This window comes from Apodemus sylvaticus, chromosome 2 (genome assembly GCF_947179515.1).
Source record: "Apodemus sylvaticus chromosome 2, mApoSyl1.1, whole genome shotgun sequence".
In the NCBI taxonomy this organism is placed as follows: Eukaryota; Metazoa; Chordata; class Mammalia; order Rodentia; family Muridae; genus Apodemus; species Apodemus sylvaticus.
In genome coordinates this window covers 115647364-115671665 of record NC_067473.1, presented here as the reverse complement: position 1 = coordinate 115671665, position 24302 = coordinate 115647364, and the positions used below count along the sequence as shown (strand labels likewise).

The following is a 24302-nucleotide window of genomic DNA, read 5'->3' as shown; positions in this document are numbered from 1 at the left end:
CCTTTCTATCTAGCCTCTGTGGGCACCTGTACTCATGTGCACATACCCACACACATATACATAAATACAAATGCAAATAAGTCTTAAAAAATAACTTGCCAGCCAGCCGGTCGTGGCGCATGCCTTTAATCCCAGCATTTGGGAGGCAGAAGGCAGGTGGATCTCTCTAAGTTCAAGGCCAGTTTGGTCTATAGAGTGAGTTCCAAGATAGCTAGGGCAACACAGAGAAACCCTATCTTGAAAAACCAAACCAAACCAAACCAAAGGAAAGCAACCAACTAAACAAAACAAAACAATACAAAACAAAACCAGAAAAATAGATCTGTCTATAGCAGCTAGGACACTGAAGGAGAGATGGAATGAAGGTATGAGTCCTCCTTTGAACCATCTTCCAGGTGGGGGCTACTGATTCTCAAATGGTCCCTCTTCAGCCCCAGATCCCAGGTGGGTGGGGCTGAACAGGGTTGCTTGGGAGGCAACGGCCTAAGTGAAGATGGAGATGCAAGGGTGCTCATCACAGTACCAGCATCAACATAGCTCTGTACTCGATGTCCCTCAAGCCCCTCATGAAGGTTGCAGCGGCGCCGTGGCCCAGACACCAACGCTCCATACACATTCTTAGGAACTCTTAGTTAGCTGGGGTCAACCTCTGGAGGAATCTCTGATCCTTGTTGTGTATCTATGGTCTGCTAAGTCTGGCTGATGCCTGCTTCTCTCAGTCTCCAAAGGCTTGTACATACATGTGCACGCACATCAACACATATATGAACACACACAGAGATTTATGTTTGTAAGGTATAGGCTGTGAGGCTCAAAGAAACTGTGTGTGTGCGTGTGTGTGTGTGTGTGTGTGTGTGTGTGTGTGTGTGTGTGTGTGTAGGCAAGACTGAGAGAAACCAGACTGGAGGATGGACGACACCAATACCTGATATCTAGGGACGTGTGCAAGACACAGAGCCGGATTCTGTCTGTGCCTCTTTGACAGACATGGCCCCGGAGAGATGCCGGGCAGTCGTTTATGTAACAGGTGAAGGCAGGAGGGAGGACCTCAAGGAGCTTAACCTGGGTCAGTCTTGGCTCCAGAGTCTCATGATCACTAGATCCACAGCAGGACACATGATGGGCGGTACAGACAGACAGGCAGAGAGGACAGCCACCCGAAGGCTGAAGCTGCAGAGGGGACTCCAGCCACTGCATGAACTATAAATGCAAAGATGGGATGTGTGATTTGGCCTGCGGCGCGGGAGGGTGGGGGCGGGAAGCAAGCCTGGCTGTTGGCTCCCATTTCCTCCACTTCCATTTTCCCTGGTCCCATGCATTCTGGGCACCCTCCACCATGTGTGGCCATGCCTGCCGCGCTTCCCTCTTAGAAGAGGTGTGATCCACTGGCATCAGCCGGGTGGACTGGCTCCCTCTCTCCATCTCTTCCTTCCCTTCCCCTGCCATGTTCTGGAAAGGGCAGCAGGAGGGAATGTGGGCAGGTTGCACTAGAGATATACATCTGAGAGCTGAAGGGAACATTTATTTTTAATGTAGACTGAAAAAGAAAAGGAAGTTATAAAACGCCTGCTCCTGCTCCTGGGACTATACAGATGGTGCAGTGCTTTGCCTAATAGGGAACGGGGCTGGCACCATGTGCGCTGGGCCCCGCTTGGCCACAGGGACCCAGTGGGCTCTTCGGTGTCCCTGGTTTCCTATCCTTACCCTCTCTATATTGTCTTTAGTCAATTTCTGGGACATTCTTCTCAGTCAGGCTGGTGACTCTGTTGTCCCCACTGCCTCAGCTGCCTGGCTCCCGTCACACATACACAAACACATGCAGTCATGCATGCACTCACACATACACACATCTCCCCTAGCAGAAGTCGACTTCTGTTTGCCAATAGTCAAGCCTGGCTTTCCTAAAGTCCTGTTTGAATGTTAGAGGCCATCAGCCTTGTTCAGTCCTGAGAACCTCTTTGACCTGTCTAGCTTTTCCTGTCTTGTCTGGTCTTTGTGATTTGTGGTTAGGGGGTGTTTTGGTTAATTTTCTCTTCACTGTGACAAAACTTCTGTATAGACATAATTTAAGTAAATAAGAATTTGTCTTGGCTTGTAGTTTGAAGACATTGTCCCTCGCGGTGAGAGGTCACGGTAGCTGGAGTGGAGGTGACCACATTACAGCCACATCTCGGGAAGCACACACAAATGTAGGCGCTCAGGGAGGGTCTTCCCACCTCAGTTCAATCTTTGCGGAATCTATCGTGAAGCACCCTGAGGTGTGTGTCACCCTAGTCCCATCAGTCAACAATGAAGATTAACCATCACAGACACCATTTAAGCCTCTCCCCATCCGGGCTGCACCAGAAGCCTAGAGCACACTACGTGTTCTTTGCCCCACCAACCAGCTAGAGTGCTAACTGAAGCCCCTCGTCCTGAGTGCTCACTGAGACGAGCTGGAGGAATACCCTATCATCAGAGCCAGAGTGCCAAGCTGGAGATGGCGAGACCTGATTCTTCAATTTACTAGAAAGGCTTGAGATTCCCTGCACATCTCAAAGCCTCAGCAAAATAGGAAGGTTGTCTCTGTTTTATGGGGGTCCTCATTATTGTAAATGTTATGGTAAGTGACACATGCTTGCCGAGATCATCCAACAAGATGATAAAAAGCGAGGGGAAGCTTCAGGGGTTTGAGGCGCTGCCATGGCCACCGGGTCTGTAGTACGGCAGGCAGCCAGGGTTAACCAACATAGTCGGACTCTTGCTAGTCAGAGTCACGTGCTTTGGGAGTATGTCTGACATAGCCTAGGTGAAAGTTTATTTAGGGCTCTGGATTGTTCTAGAAAGCTTATGTGTCATTTTTGAAAAAGGCACACTATAGTATAAAACGATATGCAAAGAAGGTTAGCAAAGGGAAGATGGCGAGGCCTGAACAGGCGTAGACCATGGGAAGCGTGGGTCTGTACCCATGAGAATTGTGGGTAGAGGGAGCTGGACAGAGCTTCTTTTTATTTTATTTATTTACTTACTATTTATTCTTCTTGTTGTTATTGTGTCTGTGTGTATGTGCCTAACGCTGTGTATGTGTGGAGATCTGAGGACAACTTTGAGGAGTCAGAGAGTGGCTTCTAGCGATGGAAGTCAGGTCATCAGGCTTGGATGGCCAACACTTTACCCACTGAGCCATCTTACTGACCCTGGCCTAGGCCTCTTAATGGTCAGACACAGGTAAATGACCCAGGGTCAGCAAGACAATGCAAACCAGTTGCTTAGACATGCAATTTCTTACTTCTGAGGTAATTCAGTGAAGGGATACCACAATTCAAAGTGCAGGGACCATCCTGGGTAGCAGGAGCCTGGTGATACACAGAGTCCCAGGTAATGGTGTCTGAGGACATTCTTGGTGACTTAAGCACCATCCAGGAGTTGGGGTTTGGAGGTGGGGATATATTGCATAGTTTACAATATGATGTAAAGACCATGGGGTGGGGGCAGGCTGCACTACCTGAACCCTTGCAAATGATCAGTATGAATTACCCCGGTTTTTAAGAGGTGGCATTCATGTGCATGTGTGTAAACATGTAACACCCCACCCTCCCCCATTCACTCTAGGTTCAGCTTCTCTTTGTTCTGGTCAAAGCTTCAAGAAGGAAAAGTGCCCAGGTCCCTTGGGAGCCTCTGCTATATAGGTACCTCATAGAGGTTGCCTCTCCAGACAACTGGAACCTGAGAATAGACTTTTAAACTGTGCTGGGGGAGCGTATAGATGGCTAAATCTTCAAATGGCCGCTACACAAGCACAAGGACCAGAGTTTGAATCCCCAGAACCCATGGAAAAAATCGAGGCACAGTGGTGTGTGCCTATAACCCTGGCATGGTGGAGAAGGAGTGTGGAGACAGATGGATCCCTAAAGCATGTTGGCCAGCCAGAGCTTTTGTCTCAGTGAGAGGCTGCCTCACAGCATAAAGGGGGCGAGGCTGGAAAGATGGCCCAGTGGTTAAGCACTTTGGCTGCTCTTACAATGGAGTTGGGTTAGGTTCCTGCCACATGGCAACTCACAACCACCTGTAACTCCAGTCCCAGAGACCCAACAACCTTTTCTGGTATCCCTAGACACTAAACACAAGTAATGCATAGACATACACATAGGCAAAGCACCCGTACATGCACATTAAGAATAAGTCATGAGTACAGATGGAAGGTGATTGAAGAATACATTTTTCAATCTCCCTCTGCTCTCCACATGCATACACACACATGTGCACACAAATATATATCCCATACACACACCCAGACACAACACACACTGGAGTGGGTGTGTAGAACTGAGCTAGGGTCTTCAGGGTCAACCCTTTTCCTTATAGGATAGAAAGGAAAACTCTAACTCCAGAAGGAATCAAGAATTCAAGAGCACAAGGCTAGAGCTGCAGGTGAGGCCCAAGGTCTCCTGATTGGATTTCAGTTCATTGTCCTAAGTGGCCACTGCACAGAAGAATCAAGTAGAGATTTCATTCTGGAAGAAAAAAACCCGTTGCCGTAGCTCCTGGTGGAGCTGAGGAATGGCTTTACATTCTATAATTTTATTCAAACTGATATGGGCCAATAAATATAAATGTGCGTGTGTGTGTTCGCTGTTTTAAAACATTTTAATGTTTAAAACATGATTTACTAATGCTGCTAAGGATGTCTAGAATTTGATTTACTGCATAGTATTGAATGTTTATACTTGTTCCTTGCGGAAATTCTTGCCAAAGAGCCATTTTATCTACAGGAATAATAAATAAGTCAATATGTGGATGGCTGTGCACATTTTCCCCATATGTAGCTGTACTTGGTAGATGTTGTTTTGCACACAAACACTCTAAAGGTAAACTTAAGAGACTCACACATACCCTTGATGTCCAAGTGTCAAGATCAGCCAGGCATGGTGGTACATGCCAGTAAGCCCGGAATGTGTGAAGTAGAGGCAGGGGGATTACGAATTCAAGATCATCCTCAACTACATAGGGAGGTCATAGCCAGCCTGCGCTGTATTAGATTCTGTCTCAAAACAGAGGAGAAGGGTCAGGGAGATGGGTCAGTGGGTGAAGCACATGTGTACAAGCCTGGTGACCCGTGTTTGACTCCTCAAGTCTGGATACACAGACCCCATGTAAAAGACTGGAGACTGTGTGTGCATCTATAAGCTAACCATTTCCATAGTGTGATGGGAAGTGGATGCAAGAGGACAGCCCAGAGCTCATGGGCTAGTTGGCCTGGAGTTTGCCATGCAGGAACAGAGACAAGAGAGACCTCACCTCAAAGCAAGATGGAAGGTGAGAATTGACTCCTAAAAAGTTGTCCTCTGGCCTCCAAGTGCATGAGTCTTGGTGTCTGTGTGTATAGCCACAGTCAGACACACACACACACACACATACACAATTAGGGCTGGAGATCTACATAGCTCAGTGCTTCCTTAGCATATACAAAACCCTGGGTTCAATCCTCAGCATCTGTCTTAGGGTTTTATTGCTGTGAAGAGACATCATGATGGAGGCAACTCTTATAAAGGACAACATTTAATTGGGGTTGGCTTACAGGTTCAGAGGTTCAGTCCATTATCATCATGGCAGGAAACATGGCAGTGTCCAGGCAGGCAGGGTGCAGGAGAAGGAGAACCGAGAGTTCTGTCTTGATCCACAGGCAGCCAGGAGGAGGCTCTCTTCCACACTGGGTGCCACTTGAGCCTAGAAACCCTCACAGCCCGCCTACACAGTGATACACTTCCTCTAACACGGCCACACCTATGCCACAAGGTAACACCCTCTAATAGTGCCACTTTCCTTGGGCCAAGCATATTCAAACCACCACAGCACCCAAGAATTGTTCTGTTTCCTGCAATCCCAGAGGCGGAAACAGGACAGGAAGTTCAAGATTATCCTTAGCCCCAGGCAGTGGTGGCACACGCCTTTAATCCCAGCACTTTGGAGGCAGAGGCAGGTGGATTTCTGAGTTCGAAGCCAGCCTGGTCCACAGAGTGAGTTCCAGGACAGCCAGGGCTACACAGAGAAACCCTGTCTCGAAAAAACAAAAAAAGATTATCCTCAGCTACACAGCAAGTACAAGGCCATCTTGGACACATAAGACTATTTTAAAAAGCATGTGTGCATGTGTGTGTATACGTGTGCATGTGTGTGTGCGTGTGTGTGTGTGTGTGTGTGTGTGTAGAGATGGCTTAATGCAGTGGTTCTCAACCTGTGGGGTGTGACCCCTTTGGGGTTCAATGACCCTTTTACAGGGGTTGCCGGGGTTGCCTAAGACCATCGGAAAACACAGATATTTACATCACTATTCATAACAGCTGCAAAATTGCAGTTATGAAGTAACAATAAAAAGACTTTAATGGTTGGGTGTCACCACAGGGTTGTAGCGTTAGGAAGGTTGAGAACCACTGGCTTAGTGGTCAAGAGCATTTGTTTCTCTGCCAGAGGACCTCAGTTCAGTACCCAGCACCCATTGGGCAATTTACAAATTCCTATAACTTCATTTCTAGGGCACCCAGTGCTCTCTTCTGACCTCCATGCACAGAAACCCATACATATAAATAAATATTAAAATATTTGTAAAAAGGTAACCGGTTCCAGTAAGTCAGTCCTATTTGGGTTTCAGGCACAATGAATGTAAAGCCATACTTAGTGTATTTGTTTAATCCATTCATTGCCTTGATATGTCAGCCTCCTGTGTTGGAACAAAACGCAATGCAAAGGAGAAGCCATTTGGCTCGTGGTTTCAGAGGCTTCAGTCCGTGGTCACTTGGCTCTGTTGCTTCTAGGCCTGAGAAGAGGCAGAGAACACTGGCAGGGAGCGCACCCACGGGTGAGCAAAACAGCTCACCTCACGTGGACAGGAGACGGAGACCGTGCCTGAGGGGAAATGCCTAAAGACAGCACATGCCCTAAAGGTGCTGTTCCTGAGACCTGCCCCCTCCGTTGGGGCTGTGGCCCCTAAGAACTCAGGCATGGACTTCACAACACCCTCACCAACTAAGCCTTTAGCACATGACCCCAGGGGACAGTCTGTCTCTCATGGAAACCACTGCTTACTAAACTCCTGTGTCCCAGTCCTTCGGTTAACCACAACTGTCAGTTTTCTTCTGATGAAGGCTTAGTGAAGACATATTTCCAAAAATTCTATGTGTGAATCCCTTGGAGGACTTTGATATTATTTAATTCTCACAAATATCCTATAGGGAAAGTGTCCAGTCTACCCAAGGAGAAGGGACAGGATTCCTTTTGTTTGTTTGCTTGTTTTTTTTTTCTCCCTCCAATTATGGAAATAAATAAAATCCATTGTTAAGAAGAAGGCAGGAAGCCAGGCAGTGGTGGCGCATGCCTTTAATCCTAGCACTTGGGAGGCAGAAGCAGGTGAATTTCTTAGTTTGAGGCCAGCCTGGTCTACAGAGTGAGTTCCAGGACAGCCAGGGCTACACAGAGAAATCCTGTCTTGAAAAATGAGAGAGAGAGAGAGAGAGAGAGAGAGACAGACAGACAGACAGATAGAGACAGACAGACAGAGACAGAGAGAGAAGGAGGAGGTGGCGGCAGCAGCAGAAGTCGTAAGACTATGAGAAGGTAGTCTGGAATTACTAAATCCACAGCTAATCCTGCTAACTATAGATGCTTCGTGCATGTGTGCATGCGTGTGTGTGGGGGGGGTAGACAGATATATTTTTTCTTTTATATAAACAGAATTGCATGGCAATGTAATTCTGTACTTTAATTTTTTTTTTTTTTTTTTTTTTTTTTTTTTTTTTTTTTTTTTTTACTTCTCACTGTGTCTCAGCATACTGGACCACCCCAGTGTCTGTAAGGTTCCAGTTCCCCCTTGTCCATGACTATATACTTTTGCTTTGCAAACTCATAGGATGGTACTACACAGCTGTAATCCCAGCACTCAACAGGTGGAGGCAGGAGGTTCACTATGATTTCAAATTCAGCCTGGGCTATATAATGCATTGCAGGTCAGCCTGGATATAGTGAGACTCTGTCTCAAAAAACCAAAACAAAAGCATTGGGCATCTCTCTTGCCTTCCTCAACCTGCCCCTCTTGCTTTCCTAGGTGGTGGGACTTCTCTTGCCTAACCAGACGCTGGCATCCACTGTCTTCTGGCAGGTAAGAATCTGTGCAGAGGGCTCCTGAAGGAACAGGTGTGTGTGTGTGTGTGTGTGTGTGTGTGTGTGTGTGTGTGTGTGTGTATGCACATGTGCACATGTACATGCACAGAGACACACACACAGACACACACACAGACACACACACAGACACACACACAGACACACACACACACACACACACACACACACACACACACACTGGTATTGAACTTTGTCCCCTCATTGTGTCCTGCTGCATTCAGGCCCCTGGGTCAAGTGCACCTATCCCCTAGCACTTACCCATAAACTACCAAAACCTTGATTCTGCTGAAAGGCCTCAAATGCCTCAGTGTGATGCCATCCATTCTGTGTCCCTGTAGCCTTCAGAGGGAGGTGAGGAGGGGCAGGTACCCCCATCTGGAACATGATGGCCTGTGAGTCGTGATTCATTCTGTCCGTTGGTTGCTTGACCCATGGTCAGTGACCAGAGGCCTATAGTCTCTTTCTGATACCAGATTCCCCTAAACCTGGTCTTGCTAACCAAAACCACCTATTGGTTGTGACAGAGTTTCTGGCTAGTGACAACGAGGGGTCAAATCAAGGAGGCTGTGTAGGAGGTGAATTCTTCTACCTTCTAGATTCTTCTGGGACAGTTCACATATTCAGATCTTGCATCCAAGTGATATCAGCATCTTGAATACTGTATCCCCCCACCCCCAAGCTCACCCAGAAGTCACCTCAGTGTCCCCATCTCTGTATACATATAGATCAGTTTCCCATGACTTCTGGCAGGAGTGGAGGTGGGATCTTCTGTGGAGGTGACTCTGCTTCCCTCATTTCTCTCCTTGTTGCCCTCAGTGGCTGAACCAGAGCCATAACGCCTGTGTCAACTATGCAAACCGCAATGCTACCAAGGTGAGTGACGCCGCCCGCCCTCTCTGCTCGTGGTGGGTTCAGGTGGGCGTGGCCTGGTCATGCCGTGCCAAGCACTCTGACATTGGTGCCAAGCACTGTGGTCTTGGGGTGCTCACTCATGCTGCCATCCCTATAGGAAGGCAGCACTCAGCTTGCTTGGCATGGGTCAGCAGAAGCCTCTGGGAAGGGCCCTGCAAGAGGCAGGTCAAATAAAGGTCTGTAGGGGTGAATTCTGCTGGCTTCCAGGCTCGTCTAGAGAAGCTGGTACACTCAGATATTGGATCTGGAAGGTATCAGCATCCTGAGGACTGAGCTCCCCTAAGATTACTCAGAAGCCAGCTCAGTGTCCCCAGCTCCTAGGTTACTGATCTCACAAGTTGATCTGTAACAAGGTCACCTTTCTTCTGGTCCATTCTCACATCCAGAGGCCCCCCTCTGAGGGGTGGTTCTCAATATTTTCCAGCAGTGGCAAAGAGAGCAGAGTTCGGAGCTGGCCTTTGCAGTAGGAACTTGAAGGACCAGAGACTCCACCTCTGCCTCTTCATCTGCCTCTGCATGTCTAGAGTCTCTGGCAGGTTTCCCAATATGGCTCCACTCAGTTGTCTCCTATAACCTTAAGCCAGCTACCTCCAAACTGCAATTGTAGCAGAGATAGGTTCTTCAGTTTTTCTTTCATTTTTTTTTTAAATGTTGGGATTTGAGATCTCTTGTTCTGTGGAACTACTAGGTAACAGTAACATACTGACAGTGAAGCCCCCTGAGTCCTGGGCTGAGGGGGCTGTAAGAGCCAGCTAGACTGTAGCTGGTGAGACAACGTTATCCCATATAGACAGTGCCACCTGCTTATAGCACAGCCCTCCTGGATGATCCCCTGAAGAGCCTGGACATAAAGGCCCTATGTGGGGCTCTACTGTTCCCCACCACCAGCCAGCAGTGTCTGCTCAGATCTTTTTAGAACAGGGCAGAAGTACAGGGGCCCAGCTATACCAGCCCCCTGTCTTTTTTTTTTTTTTTTTTTTTTTTTTTTAGACAGGGTTTCTCTGTATAGCCCTGGCTGTCCTGGAACTCACTCTGAGACCAGGCTGGCCTCACACTCAGAAATCTGCCTGCCTCTGCCTCCCAGAGTGCTGGGATCACAGGAGTGTGCCACCACTGCCCAGCTTTCCCCTGCCTTGTATAGTCTGCTTTTAAAGGTTGCTGAGGGAGGCCTGCCCGTTTGGCTTCCCAAGGGGCTGCTTCTTGCTGACCAGAGCAGACCGTGGAAGCTTTGGACACCAGTATGTCTACCTTTCTGCCTGTCTTCCAGCCTTCACCTGCATCCAAGTTCATCCAGGGCTACCTGGGAGCTGTCATCAGCGCTGTCTCCATCGCTGTGAGTAACTCCTACGCTGCTGCAGGATAGGCTAGCGCGTGGGCAATGGGGTCTGCGAGGGCATGCCCGGATGGTTGTCTAGGCAGAGAAGAGGCTCTGATAGGAAGAACACAAATTGGTACTCCAGGGTGTTGGGGAAGATGGAGGTGTGGAGTTCAGGGCAGGGAGGGCAGGTCTTCTGTCCCTGTCTGTCCCTGCTCCCAGAGCTCTTTAGAGCCACTCTGCTGTTTGTCTCCCCGGTGCCACATTTTCCTCAGAGCAGGCTCTGGTGCACAGTCGATGGCTGTCTATGGTTCCAGTTCACTATTTCTAAACTTTCTGGATCCAGACTCCTGGATTTGCTCTCCCTGACTGATCTTGGGGTCCTTGGACAGCAGCCATCTACAGCTTGGTGTCCCATGAGTAAAGGCTGTGTGTGTAGTTTTCTTGGTCTTGACTCTTAGAGAAGGCTGTTGGCTTCCAGTGGAACTGGGGATAGAGCCGCCTCCATGCAGTCTCTGCAGGCTTGGTTGGAGCCTCCCTCAAAGGCTTATACTGCTCTTCAGGTCGAGCCTTCGAGGTCCTGCAAGAGTAAAGCTGGAGTTCATTATAGGAATTTGCAAATTGCCTGAATAAAAGTGGGACTGCTGGTTCTCAGGTGGGGCCCACAAGCAGACAGCAGAGAGGGCGTTGGCCACCGCCAGAGTCAAGAATCAGTCCTCCGAGCCCTTGTCTAACTTCCATCCTAACTTTATGTATGGCACTTTCTAGATCTCTGATGGAGTAGCTTCCTGCAACCGACGCCTTAGGGCAAAGACCCAACAAATGCTTTAACTGTTAGGAAAAGGAGGTGTGCACATCAGGCTGGGAAGGCAGCTCAGCTGGTGGAGGGCTTGTCTAGCGTGCCCAGAGCTCTGCTTTTAATCCCCAGCACCACATAAAATAGGCCGTGGTAGGCCTTCCCTGCACCCAGCACTTGTGGAGGCAGGAGTATCAGAAGCCCAAAGTCATCCTCAGATGTATAGTGAGTTTGAGTCCAGCCTGGGCTACATGGGACCCTGTTTTAACAAAACTGATGGCTTGGTAGTCAAAAGCACTGACTGCTCTCCCAGAAGACCTGGGTTTGGTTCCTGGTGCCCATGTGGTGACTCACAATTATCTGTAACTCCAGTTCCAGGGATCTGCCGCTCTCCTCTGACCTCTACAGGTACTACACATACATGACACACATACATGCAAGCAAAACACACACACACACACACACACACACACACACACACACCATTTTTTAAAAAACTTGAAAATAAAGAAAACACAACTCAACACAATGAAAGAATTCTCGTGTACAAACACCCCTTTCCTTAGCTTTTCTGTCGTTCACCGTGATTGTACACTCTGTGATACGCCATTCATCCTACCCAGTCATTGCTACTGCCGTCTCTCTGAAGTAGAGCTTCGGGGCTGTCCTTGAGCAGCCTCTTTTGTTTTACTCCCACGTAAACCAAGCCACCTCCAAGTGAAAGTGGGACATCCCTTTTCGTGCCCAGGATCTTGTTCGTTCCCCAAATGCCTTGTTGCCAGTTAGAAGCCATATGCAGCCAGACCTGTGTAGACGGCTCACTGTGGAGAAACTGCCAATCTCCCCGGTAGACTTGCAACCCTGAATGGAAGGTGGTTTGAGAGTCAGATAAATTGGGGCAGCCTGAGTCTGCTGGACTGCGGCCTGGGCTCCTGAGAGGGGAGAGGGCTCCCGAGAGGGGAGAGGGCTCCTGAGAGGGGAGAGGGCTCCTGAGAGGGGAGAGGGCTCCTGAGAGGGGAGAGGGCTCCCTCACCACCCTCTTGTCTGTGATGCAAGAGGAGCTCAGAGCCTCCCTGGCTCGGCTGCCTCAGCAGTGGTTCCCTTCCTAGAGATGCTCTGAAGAAGCAGAGGGACCTGGGGGGAGGGGGCAGCACAGGGAAGGGCTTGAGTATAAAGGATCTTGCCCTGGTCCCTTCCCACTGAGCCTATGGCTCAGGAAGTCAACTTATGAGAACTCTGACCTCTCTGAGTTCCAGCCTTAGGATCCTGCCAATGGTGGGGTCCCATTTATTCTGTCCCAACCCTCTCCAGGCCTGCACCTCATGCAGATTGGTTGGTGAGGAACACTGAAGCCAGCAGTTCCTTGGAACTTGGGGCTCGTACTGTGGAGATGCCCTCTGCTTCCTCTTCTTTGCTGAGTTCCCGATCCCCCCTCCCCCCGACTGCCACCCCCACCCTCCCAGGAGATTTTCCTTGCCCTAAGTACCAGAAAATTCCCATCCTTCCCACACTCAGTCACACCCTGTCCTCTCATTGTCCCCAGTTGGATTACAAGTTAGCTAGGGACAGGCATCTGTCTCATACCCCACAGAGGGAACCATGGAGCCCTGTGCCATAAATACCTATTAATTAGGCTGCTGATTGATCGCCGGCCTTGAGAGGCCCCTCCTTTCCCCTCCTTAGCCGTGGCATGCCCCTCTGCCTGACGACTTCATACAGCGAGGGGCTCACTCGGGCAGATGGAGTGGAGTTCCTGACTTGGAAAATCGGCAGCTTGCTTTCTTTTCTTTTGTGTGTATAAATCACAAAACTGCCAAAGACAGAGGCTTGATTTTATTTTCCTCTCCCTTCTTCTCTGGAACCCCAGGCCCTGCGGCCTCATTAACTGATTTCGGCTTCAATTAGAGACAAATCCCCTCCCAGGGCGAGCCTGTTAGGAGCAGATGACCTGCAAACAAGTGTCACGGCCCCAGTGGTTGGCCCAGTTCTGGCATTAATTAAAACGAGTCCCTACAAGCAGGTGGCTGGATGGCGCCTGATGGGCTGAGAGCAGGTCCCTGAGCCGAAGCTGAGGTGTGGTGCAGCCTCCTCTGTGGGGTCTGCAGAGCCCTGCCTCTCGTTCCGAAGAACCTTGGCCTTGGCCACCAGCACCCCCTCACCAATCAGGCATTTCCCCAAATGAAGCCTCCTGCTGGGCCCCGGATTGTTGGGGTGAGAAGCCTCTCAGGCCCCCCTAAATAGATTTGGCAGTGTCTAGGTCTCTTGCTTTAGAATAAAAAAGAAATCCCGTCTTAAGTTATTTTTGAAAACCTAACAGTTTGCTGTCTTTTAACAAAGGAAACCTCTCTCTGTCTTCTTTGTGTTTTTGTTCTGGAGTTCGTGTGGAAGCTTCTGGGCTGGCCATCCCTATCTCTGTGAAGGGAGAGATCAGGCAGGCTCCCGACTCCTTCTGCAGGGTCTGTGATGGGCCGGACGCGCTGCAGGAGTCTGGCTGTAGCCTGATATAGCTTTCAGGATGCTGGGAGGGCAAGTGGAGAGCATTGAGGCAGGCAGAGCCATGGTGGCGCTGACCCTGAGGTGTCTAACTCGGTCACAGGGCTGACACATGGGACAGATGGAGAAAGCCAACAGAAGGCAGGGCTGGATGTCCCAGAGAGAGGGCACAGCAGATACAGAGGCATGCAGAGAGATGGGAACAGATTCTGGACACTGTCAGAAGTGTGTCTACTATATAGAGAGTAACAATGACGGGAGCAGTGGTGGACAGCAGCGGTCATCAGGAGCCGTGAATACACACCGGGAATCCCAGACTGGCCATTGCAGGGTCTAAGGCAGAAATTGGAGGTGGCAGATGCAATCCACTGACCACTTGTTCCTGGGTGGTGATGGACCTGGGGTGGGGGAGGAAGGCTCAGGGCTGACATCTTGAGGAGCCTGATAATAAGAGGTAATTTCAGGTCCTGTCCCTGATTCCTTCCCCTTCAGCTAAGCCTTAGCTGCAGTGGCTTTCCCTCCAAGAACAATGCAGACCTCCTTTCCCCTAGTGGTCCTTTCAGTGTTGGATGCAACATTTATCTGCAGGGAGAGGCCCAGGAAGCCTTCTGGTTCTCATTGCTTGCTGGCAACTCCACATGCCCCTGATGGTCAGATTAGAAAACAGCCACTCAGGTAGTAACGATGGCCAATGCTTACAGAGTGCTGGCACTATGCTAGTTCAGCCCCATTCTACAGATGGGGAAACTGAGCACAGACTGAAGCCAAGGGCCGAGCCTGCGCAAGCCTGTGTAAGCACTGCAGCCCAGGCTTGCTTACATACTTCTGTTAACAAAGGTACTCTTGTTCTCGTGCTCCCACAGGGGCTTACTGAGATGGGAAAAAGTAAGCAGTGTTTTAGCTTCTAGGTGGGAGAAAATGTTACTGTTCCCTTGGTAGGCAGGTTCCTCCACAGGCACCCCAAGAACAATGGAGATTAGTGGTAGCTCTCAGATCTACCACCAACATACTTGGTTTCTGGGCCTCTGTCTTCTGAGTAGCAGTAAGTCGGTATTGTGATCCAGAGCTTGCCCTGCCTCCCGTAAGACAAGATCTGGTTGGCTGGCTGCTCAGCAAGGGCATAGCCAGGCCCTTCTGCTCTGCTCGGGGATCCCAGGGTAGCTGGGACAGAGTGCCACCCATGAATCCTGGGACAGGCGAGTGTCAGGCTACCTTCCCTTCAAATGACATCTGGGTCGGAGGGGCCATAGCAGAGACCCAGCAGCCGAATTTGAAGTGTTCCAGAATCCTGCACATGGCAGTGCAGTGGCCAGTTAGACCTGAGTAGCAGCCCCGAATCCCTTCTTGAAAGGAAGAGGGTCTAATGTTCCCTGCAGCCAGCACACTCATCCCTTCCACTCACAGTTCAGGCGTTAGGCCTGACCCTGGCCTAGCCCATAAGGCCCTCAGTCTTAGCTGGAGCTGACAGGAGCAGTGGCCTTTAACTAACCACCCCATTCACCTTTGCTCTTTTGCCCCTGAGCTCATTGCCAAGCAACAGGTTGGCTGAGGCCACAAGACATTTGACCTCCACTTGGTAGCCAGGTTTAGTCTCCAAAGCTGTGCCCTCTGGTGGGTATTTGTGGTACTTCCGTGATTTACTGACTCACCCTATGCCTTTGCCTTCCGGGACCCACACAAACACAGGACAATTTGGGCACATTAATGTCCAGTCACCCAAGAGAAGTCTAAGGTCTGGTCTTGTCCGTCCCTCCTGCCAGTATGTCTCCTTCTCCACTGTTCTTCAGGATCACTTAGACTCCACTGGCAGGTGCCGCAGAGTTCACAGAACCTTGCAGACAACCCAGCGTTGCATGGCTGTGTCTCTGCAGAGCCCTCTTCCCTCCTCCCCCTACCCAGCTACCTCCCACTCACGCCCATGGTTCAGTCAAGTGTGCTTTGATGCTTTGGTCACCAGTGGGGCCTCCTCCTCTAGTTGAGTATAATGAGCAGCGCAGGTAAGCCACAGGCCTGGGCCCGTGCAGGGTTAGTGCTGCAGAGCTTTTGTTGTTTGCCCTCATACGTCAGATAGCATTCACTTTGACTTATTCTGGAAGCATCATGAAGTCCTCACTGAGAATTTAGTGGGCCGGTAAGAGAGGCAAGTCCTGGACTCTGGTACTACTCAGTGTCTGCTGGAGAGATGAGCTTCTTTCTTTCTTTCTTTCTTTCTTTCTTTCTTTCTTTCTTTCTTTCTTTCTTTCTTTCTTTCTTTCTTTCTTTCTTTCCTTCCTTCCTTCCTTCCTTCCTTCCTTCCTTCCTTCCTTCTTTCTTTCTTTCTTTCTTTCTTTCTTTCTTTCTTTCTTTCTTTCTTTCTTTCTTTCTTTTCAGTTACTAGATGCATGTACTATTTTAATTCAGAGATGTGTGAAAGGGCAGACACATATGTACTTGGAGACTGATATGCATGGAAGAAAGCTCTGGCCGTGGGCTGGGGGCTAGCTCAGTTGGTGAAAGTGCTTGCTTGGCCATCTTGCAAGTTTGCACTTGATTTTATAGCCCATGTAAAAAGTCGTGTGTGGCTCACTGGCTAAGAGCGCCTGCTGCTCCTCCAGAGACCAGAGTTTGATTCCTGCATTGGGGCCGTTCACCACTTTCTGTAACTTTAACTCTGAGGCAGCCTTCTGCCTTCCATAGACACTCACACATAAATGCACCTGCATGTGTGTACCTGCACATACACACACACAAATAAAAGTTAAATTAAAATTTAGAATCCACACATGGCGGCTTATAGAGAATAGTCGAGAAGACAGGCAGATTCCTGGGGCTCACTGTCCTGCCAACCCAACGTACACGGTGAACTCCAGGCCGGTGAGAGACCTTGTCTCAAATAAACACAAAACGCAGTGTGAATAGCGCTTGAAGAATGAAGTCTGAGGTGGTCCTCTGGTCTATACACAGATACACTCATGCATGCAGCACACTCACACACACACACAGACACACAGAGACATACACACAGACACACACAGAGACACACACACACAGAAACACACACAGACACACACACACAGACACACACAGAGAGACACACAGACACACACACACATACAGACACACACAGACACAGAGACACACACACACCACCCCACATAAAGTTCCCATTAGGGCTCTTCCATAGACTCTTAGGGGAGCATCTTGAGATGCACCTTGTGGTCTATATTTAGGTTGAAAGAGAGGCCTGACAGGAACAGTGCTCAGAGACCTTGGGGTGGGGGTGGGGAGAACTGGTTCATGGGAGGAGCCTACAAGTCAGTAGGGAGTGAGGTCACAGGGGTGAGTACAAGCAGAGACAGAAGAGTTGCAGTCACATGCCTGGGAACAGTAGCTGAGGCTCGGGTGGCCTCCCTGTGGGCCTTGAGAAGCTCCTGCCCAGGAAGAAGTCTCTTCAGGATCTTTTGTTTTTTACACTTTATTGTTTTTGTTGTTTCAATACATGCTTTCACAAAGCCCAAGACTGTCTCAAAGCAGCTGGTCAGCCAGCCTCTACATCCTAAGGCTAGGATTACGGTGTGTGCCACCACACCTGGTTCAGTCAGTGCTGGGGATTGAACCCAGATGTTTGAGCATGTTAGGAAAGTCCTCTACCAGCTGAGCCACAGCCCTGGTCAAAAGGCCTGCTAGGGCTCTACCCCACCTTTTAAAAAAAAGACTCACATTAAAAATGTTTAATTTAATTTCTTATTTATTATTTATTTATTTATTTATTTATTTATTTATTTATTTATTTATGTTTTTAGACATGATCTCACCAAGTAGCCTTGTCTGGCCTAGAATTCACTGTGTAGACCAGACTGGAGTCAAATTTACAAAGACAGGAAGGAACCTTCCAGCTGGTAGCAGACGACAACAATGCCTGGGTGAAGGTGCGGCAGAGTTAGACAACCTTCCCTGGGGTGGGGCTGAAGCTGTAGAAACCCTGTGCTAAGGTCCGTCCCAGCAGAGGTGTCTCCAGGGGCTTGGGTGTCCAGCTTAAGTGAGGACATAGCAAGATGAGAGGGGAGATGGCTTTGGCATCAGCCCACCTGGTGTCGCTCTGAAGGCCTTGCGGAACCAAGGTTGCCGTTGGCCATGTAGCTAATGACACTAAAGGTTTTGTGTCACAGAGCTCCTGTCACATGCTGTTCCTGTGTGTAGCATGAAGTTTAGAGGAAAGTATTAGGGGCTGGAGAGGTGGCTCAGCAGGGAAGAACACATGCTGCTCTGACAGAGGCCGAAAGTTCAGTTCCTAGCACCCAAATCAGGCTCCTCACAACCGCCTCTCTCACCATCTTCCAAGAATCTGATGCCCACTCATGTGCATGCACACACACACACACACACACACACACACACACACACACACAGAGGCAGATCTTTGTGAATTTGATTCCAGTCTGGTCTACATAGTGAATTCTAAGCCAGCCAGGGCTAGTTGGTGAGATCATGTCTAAAACCATAAATGAATAAATAAATATGAAATGAAATAAAAATTTTTAATGCAATTCTTTTTTTAAAGGTGGAGTGGAGCCCTAGCAAGCCTTTTGACCAGGGCTGTGGCTCAGTGAGTTGAGGACATGCTTGAAGATCTGGGTTCAATCCCCTGCACTGACTAAGCCAGGTGTGGTGGCACACACCTGTAATCCTAGCCCTTAGGAGGTAGAGGCTGGACAAGCAGGAGTTTAGAGTCATCGTCAGCTGCTCTGAGACCATCTTGGGCTACATGAGAGTGTATCTTGAAACAACAAAAACAATAAAGCGTAAAAAAACAAAAAACAAAAGCAAAAAAGCTAGCATGCCCTACATGACTGGAATGAGATTTAGCACGAAACACATATCTATCTGAAAGTAAGCTAACATACCCAAGAGGGATCTGGGGACCACAGCTTGGAGAGAGGTCCGTGCAGAGTTGGAGCTCACGAGGAGGCAATATGGCTGCCTTACCCACCCACTAGCATTGGGCCTGGGGAATGTGCCAAAGACATAGAGGAGGCAAACGGCCACTTACTGTCACCCGCTCAACACCCAGCTATCGTGCCCCCAGAGCCTTGGACAAGGACAGCCTGGGGAGGAGCCCAGGGAGGGCTGCAGTTCGGGAGACTGAAGCCCGTCTGTTCTTGTTTCTCGGGGTCCTTTGGCCTGGAACATTTGGTGGAGCCCATTAAAATTAAAAAGCCAAGTGGCTGGAGGCTCGGAATGCCAGCTCGTTTTCTCTGGCATGGCAGGTCCTGTTTAAGGGAACCAGCTGGCATTAATGGCACACAACGCATCGCGAACAGCAGCTAGCGATCAGAAGAATCAGAGCTAATAATCAGGTTCAGGGAAGATAATGAGATATGAACAGCCATTGCCGAGAGTCCCCCGGGGTCTGCCTTCACAGCCTCCAAATAAGCTACAAAACAGAAATTAACCAAACAGGGGCTCCATTTGGGCAGAGGGGGAAAACAAACAAGGTAGAAATTTGTACACGAATTCCTAACATGGCCATGCTCAAGCTCAGGACCTGTGGGATAGCGGCCACTGTCTGAAGGAGGCAAGGAACCTTTTGTGTCCACTTGCCTCCCAGGTGGCCGTCAGGTCAGAGCCACTGCTGAGAGGCTTGAAGAAAGAAAAGACTAGCTTCCCGTGCCTCACTGGAGACTCGGACCAGCCTTCTTTCCTACCCTAGGTTCTTACTTGGCATGCAGCAAACTAGCTAGGTCACCCCTTCATGACAGTGGCCAGTGGGGAGAATGGCCAGCCGGGGAGGGGTCAGCCTCAGACTGGCACAGAAAGACTCAGTGTTGGCTACAAGCAATTGTCTCTAAGCCTCTCTCCAACCCCCAACCCCCAACCCCCTGCATTCGAGCTCTGCCCAGTGCCAGGAGGCTGCCAGCCTCAGAGAAGCTTGGCTTCCTTGTTCCCTTCCCCCACTCCTGCTTCCTATACCTTCAGTACTTCATCATTTTTCTGTATGTGTGTAAGACGTAAGATGTGTTCGGCATCTGTCTGTGTGTAGGTCTGCCACCTGCCAGGTCAGCTGCTGCCTCCCGTTTTCACATCACCTGAACCCCAAACCCTAATAGCCTTTGTCAGGAGTCCCATGTTATGTACATGGTCCATGGTTAAGGGGCACCAGGCCATTGCTTCTTGAGGAGCAGGCTGTGCTACTTGCTTTCCCATTGCTGTGATCTAAGACCTACAAGGAGCAACCCGAGGATGCTCACAGTGAGGATACTGTGTATCCCGGCAGGGAAGGCAAGGTAACATGGAGATAGCTTGTCACATTGTATCCACGATAGGAAGGAAAGCAAGATGAAGACTGGTGCTCAGGCTGCTTTATCTTTTTCACATGGTCCAGCATCCAGGCACATGTTTAGGATAGCTCTTCCTACTTGGGTTAACACAATCTAGAAACTCCCTTACAGACGAGCAATCTAGAAACTCCCTTACAGGTGGACATACCCAGAGGATTATTTCCTAGGTCATTTTAGATTCTGTCAAGTTAACAGTATTAACTATCACAGAAGCCAGTTGCAAAGTGGGGATGAAGCTTTAGAATCAGCAGGCCCTAGGTTCAATCCTAGCTTTAGCTGCCATGACATAACTGTCTGTCCTTGGCAAAGTCACTGGTCCTCTCTCTGAGTCTGCATCTTCTTGCTGGAAAGGGGCTTTTGTAACATATTGCGCGGGGCAACTGGGATGTAGCTCATAGAGCACTTGCCCAGGTGTCCCAGGATGCCAGGCATCCTAGGTCCATCCCCAGCACTGCAGAATATAAAAAGATCTAGCAAGCAAAAGTGTCCGTAGCACATGTGAGCTCTCTAGAGAGTCCACTCTCTTCCTCCACAGTGTGTGCTGTGAATGCCATGCCTTCCCTCTACACTTATGGTGCTCAAGAGGCCATTTTTGAGTCACTCTTGCAAAGAGCTGGCGACACCTGACTCTGTGATTCCGTCTGATCGGTACCCAGAATGGCCAGTGGCCTTCAGAAAGGCCCTGGTGTGCCACTGAAATAAGGAGAAGCTGTCATTCAGTTCCTGGGACAAGGACAAGGGCTCTGAACATAAGCATGACAGTTAGGATATACACGCAGCACTGACAGCCCAGGCTGGAAGTGGCTGGCTGCCTAGGGGATCATTAGCTGGCACACCCTCATCCCATATCCCTTCACTGGAGCCTGGGCCCAACCAGTCCTGCTTGACTGCAGGCCTTCTCTCTCCCCGAGGCTTCCCAAACAACCCAAAAGGCCAAGTCTAGCTAGAGCCAGTCTAGGAACACAGAGTAGCCTGATTAGCCACCAGGAGTCCAGCGCTGAATGCAGGCCAGATCTTGGTATGGCCCTCACTGCCTCGTCTTCTCAGAATGGACCGTTAAGGAAGGGCTGGCGAGGCCTCAATCTGGGAACACCAAGATTTCTGGGTTGAATCTGCTCTCTTTCCATGTCTGCTTCTAGGTAGTTCTTCTCTGATAGCATAAGCCACCGTCAGGTCCCCAGAGACACCCTCTGTCACCTGTGTTGGACACTCCATCCAGTTGTCTGTTTGTACCTGTTCTTCAACCACGAGCTCACTGAACACATGCTCTGGGCTATTGGATACAACATTTAGTGCCCGGCACACACAGAATAGGCCTGTGGTCCTTCCCTCCCAGGGGCCCAGAGTCAGGGATGCCAAGGACTAGTGCTTGGAGAGACACGCCAGGGAAGCAAGATCAAAGGCCTGTCTGCCTGAAAGAGGTGGCATTGTCACATGGCTGCACTTTCTGAGTCCTCTTGTGTGCTAAACTCATATCTTTAATATACATTCTTATCACAAGCCTTGAATGTGGTAGAAATAACTATCCTTTTCCTACCACCAGACAGTGACGTATAGAAAGGATAATGAGTCACCTGCCTGGGGTCCTACTGCTAGTAAGTGACAGAGGTTGTAGACTTCAGAGCTGGTCCTGAGGGAACAGGTGTGTGGCCTGAGGTGGGTGGGGCACCCCAGTCCTAGGGAATGGGTCAGCCAAGGCTAGAAGCCAGAAGGTCCCGTTGGCCTCAAAAGGGCTGCATCTGGGTGTGGGGTGTGTGGGAAATTAGAGGGATCCCCTCCCGCTGTCCCTCCAGTTCTACTCCTCCCTCCCATGAACCCTTGCAGCATTAGTCACCTTCTTCTGTCTTCTTTCCCTCCTAAGGTGGGCCTTAATGTGCTGGTTCAGAAAGCAAACAAGTTCACTCCAGCCACTCGCCTTCTCGTGCAGAGATTTGTACCCTTCCCTGCAGTAGGTAAGATCTGCACACGTGTGTGTGCATGCATGTGTGTGAATGCGTGCGTGCCTCTGTGTGTGTGTGTGTGCATGCATGTGTGTGAATGCGTGTGTGCCTCTGTGTGTGTGTGTGTGTGTGTGTGTGCATGCTCCATGGTGGGGGTCTGGAGAACTTCCAAGCACCTGGTTGAATGGTGGCCCTTCCACATCATGTTCCCCTGATGTTTGCAGACTCCTGGCTGGGAGATCTAGAACATAACTCACACAAGTAGAAGAAAGGATGCAGGCCCCACCCACCAGCTCAGTGCATGAGATGCAGGTTCAGCACAAATTCTTGGGTGTTTGTTGTGGTTTGTGGTGCTGGGGATGGAATCTGGGGCTTCATGCACACAAGGTGAGCATCCTACCAGCTAGGCTCCACTCTCAGCCCTTTGATACAAAAATCTCAATCTGTATCTTAGACTGGCTTGGTACTCACTCTGTAGCCAAGGCTAGCCTCAGACTCCCAGGAGACTTAGCACAGAGGTAGTTTGTTTCTTCCTTTGTTTTGAGATGAGGTCTCCTGTATCCCAGAGGGGCCTTAAACTTGCAGTGTAGTGGAGTGTGATCTTAAACTTCTGGCCCTCTGCCTCCGGCTCCCCAGTGCTGGGATTAGAAGTGTGCAGCCCTCTTGGTTCATTAGGTGCTGTTGATCTAATCCAGGGCACCCTGCCTACCAGGGAAGCACTCTTATCAATTAAACCCAGCTCAGCACAGGAAGAGTCTGAACCTGGATCTCCAGCCTCATAAGGATCAGCAGACAGAACACAATGCATGCTGTGGACTGTAAAAAGTATTCACAATAAACCTTAACCAAGAAAATGCACATTTAAATGTATTTATTTACTTATTTATAGAGGGGCATGTATGGATGTCAGACAACTTTCGGGGATCAGTTCTCTCCTTCCATCATGTGTGTATTAGGAATTGAACTCTGGTTGTTACCCATAGCCCAGGCTGGACCCAAGCTCACTATATAGCTAAGGATGGCATCTGACACTTCAATGGCTATGTCTTACTTTTTTTTTCTTTTAAAAATCAGGTAAAAGGCATATTGATTAGCTGACCTTGGGAGTCCACACACCAGCATGTAGGCGGTAGAGACAGGAGGATGAGAAGTCTTAAGACCATCCTTAGCTATATAGTGAGCTTGAGTCCAGCCTGGCTACAGGTAACAACCTGAGTTCAATTCCTAAGACACACATGGTGGAAGGAGAAAACTGATTCCAGAAAGTTGTCTGCCCATCCACATACGCCCCCTATAAATAAGTAAATAAATACATTTAAATGTGCGTCTATTAATAAAACATAATAAAAGTTTTTGATAACACACTTTAATCTCTTTATAAATCCTTGGAATTTTGTTTATACATATAGAAACATTAATCTGAGAGAAACGATTAGTCTTCACATGACTGTCAGAGAAGCCTCGGGCTGCAGGACAACTCAGAGGTTTTTTATTGTTGCTTTGGGTGGTTGGGGGTTGGGTTTTTTTGTTTTTTCAAGATATGTTTCTCTGTGTAGCCCTGTCCTGGAACTCACTATGGAGACCAGGCTGGCCTTGAACTCAGAGGTCTGCCTGTCTCTGCCTCCTGAGTGCTGGCATTAAAGGCATGTGCCACCACGACCTGGCTAACTCACAGTTTATGTTGTACCCTTAGGCCATTGCATGGCTTTGCCTGGCTTTCAGAAGTGGCACCCAGTTTCAGAAAAGGAGACTACTGTGTAGGTTATTTATTTTTAAAGAAATAACTATAGATGCAGGACAAAGGACTTCAGTATTTGTTGTTCAAAGAAGGGTACATGAATACTAAGAACCCTAAGTCAGAGTCCCCTTCTTGGAATCTTTGCCAGAGGACAAAGGTGGGGGCTAGCCCAGGGCCTGAGGTTCTGTGACCTTCCTGATGTCACTGCCCAGTCTAAGGAGCTGAGTCAGAGCCAGGCTCACGGCCATGACCTGACCTTCTCCCCCTGTGTGTAATATGTAGGCTTTGTACCGTCCACGGCTGCACGTGAGGCCACAGACCAGACTCTATTGACAGGAACGTGCTGTGGAGTACCTACTGAATGGGGCAGCCTCACCCCCTCCATGCCCAGTGGCTAAAAAACTCCCAGAACCAAACACCTAGTGGAGCCTAGCCAACTCAGATAATTGCTATAGCAACTCCACAGTTGTAATGAACCCTTAGCTATTTCTGCCGTGGGCCATTAATGAAATGACTCTTTAAGGCTGACTTCGTCATGGGGACTAATTGAGCAACGAACGTGGCTACTCAGTGGCTGGGCTGTCTATGCCACCAGGGCTGAAGGGTCAGAGGCAGCCTAGACTGGCTCTGCGACTCC

The 24302-nt window shown here is 49.4% G+C and overlaps 1 protein-coding gene across 2 annotated transcripts in view; it reads left to right on the top strand.

The window, feature by feature from the left end:
• The window catches only part of Sfxn5 (sideroflexin 5), a 125192-nt gene that overhangs the window by 59673 nt on the left and 41217 nt on the right, over positions 1–24302 (top strand). For both annotated transcript variants that reach the window (XM_052174163.1, XM_052174162.1), the window contains exons 7-10: positions 8078–8131; positions 8971–9027; positions 10334–10399; positions 21849–21939. In XM_052174163.1, the coding sequence (XP_052030123.1) occupies positions 8078–8131; positions 8971–9027; positions 10334–10399; positions 21849–21939 (268 nt within the window). The remainder of the gene's footprint in view (positions 1–8077; positions 8132–8970; positions 9028–10333; positions 10400–21848; positions 21940–24302) is intronic.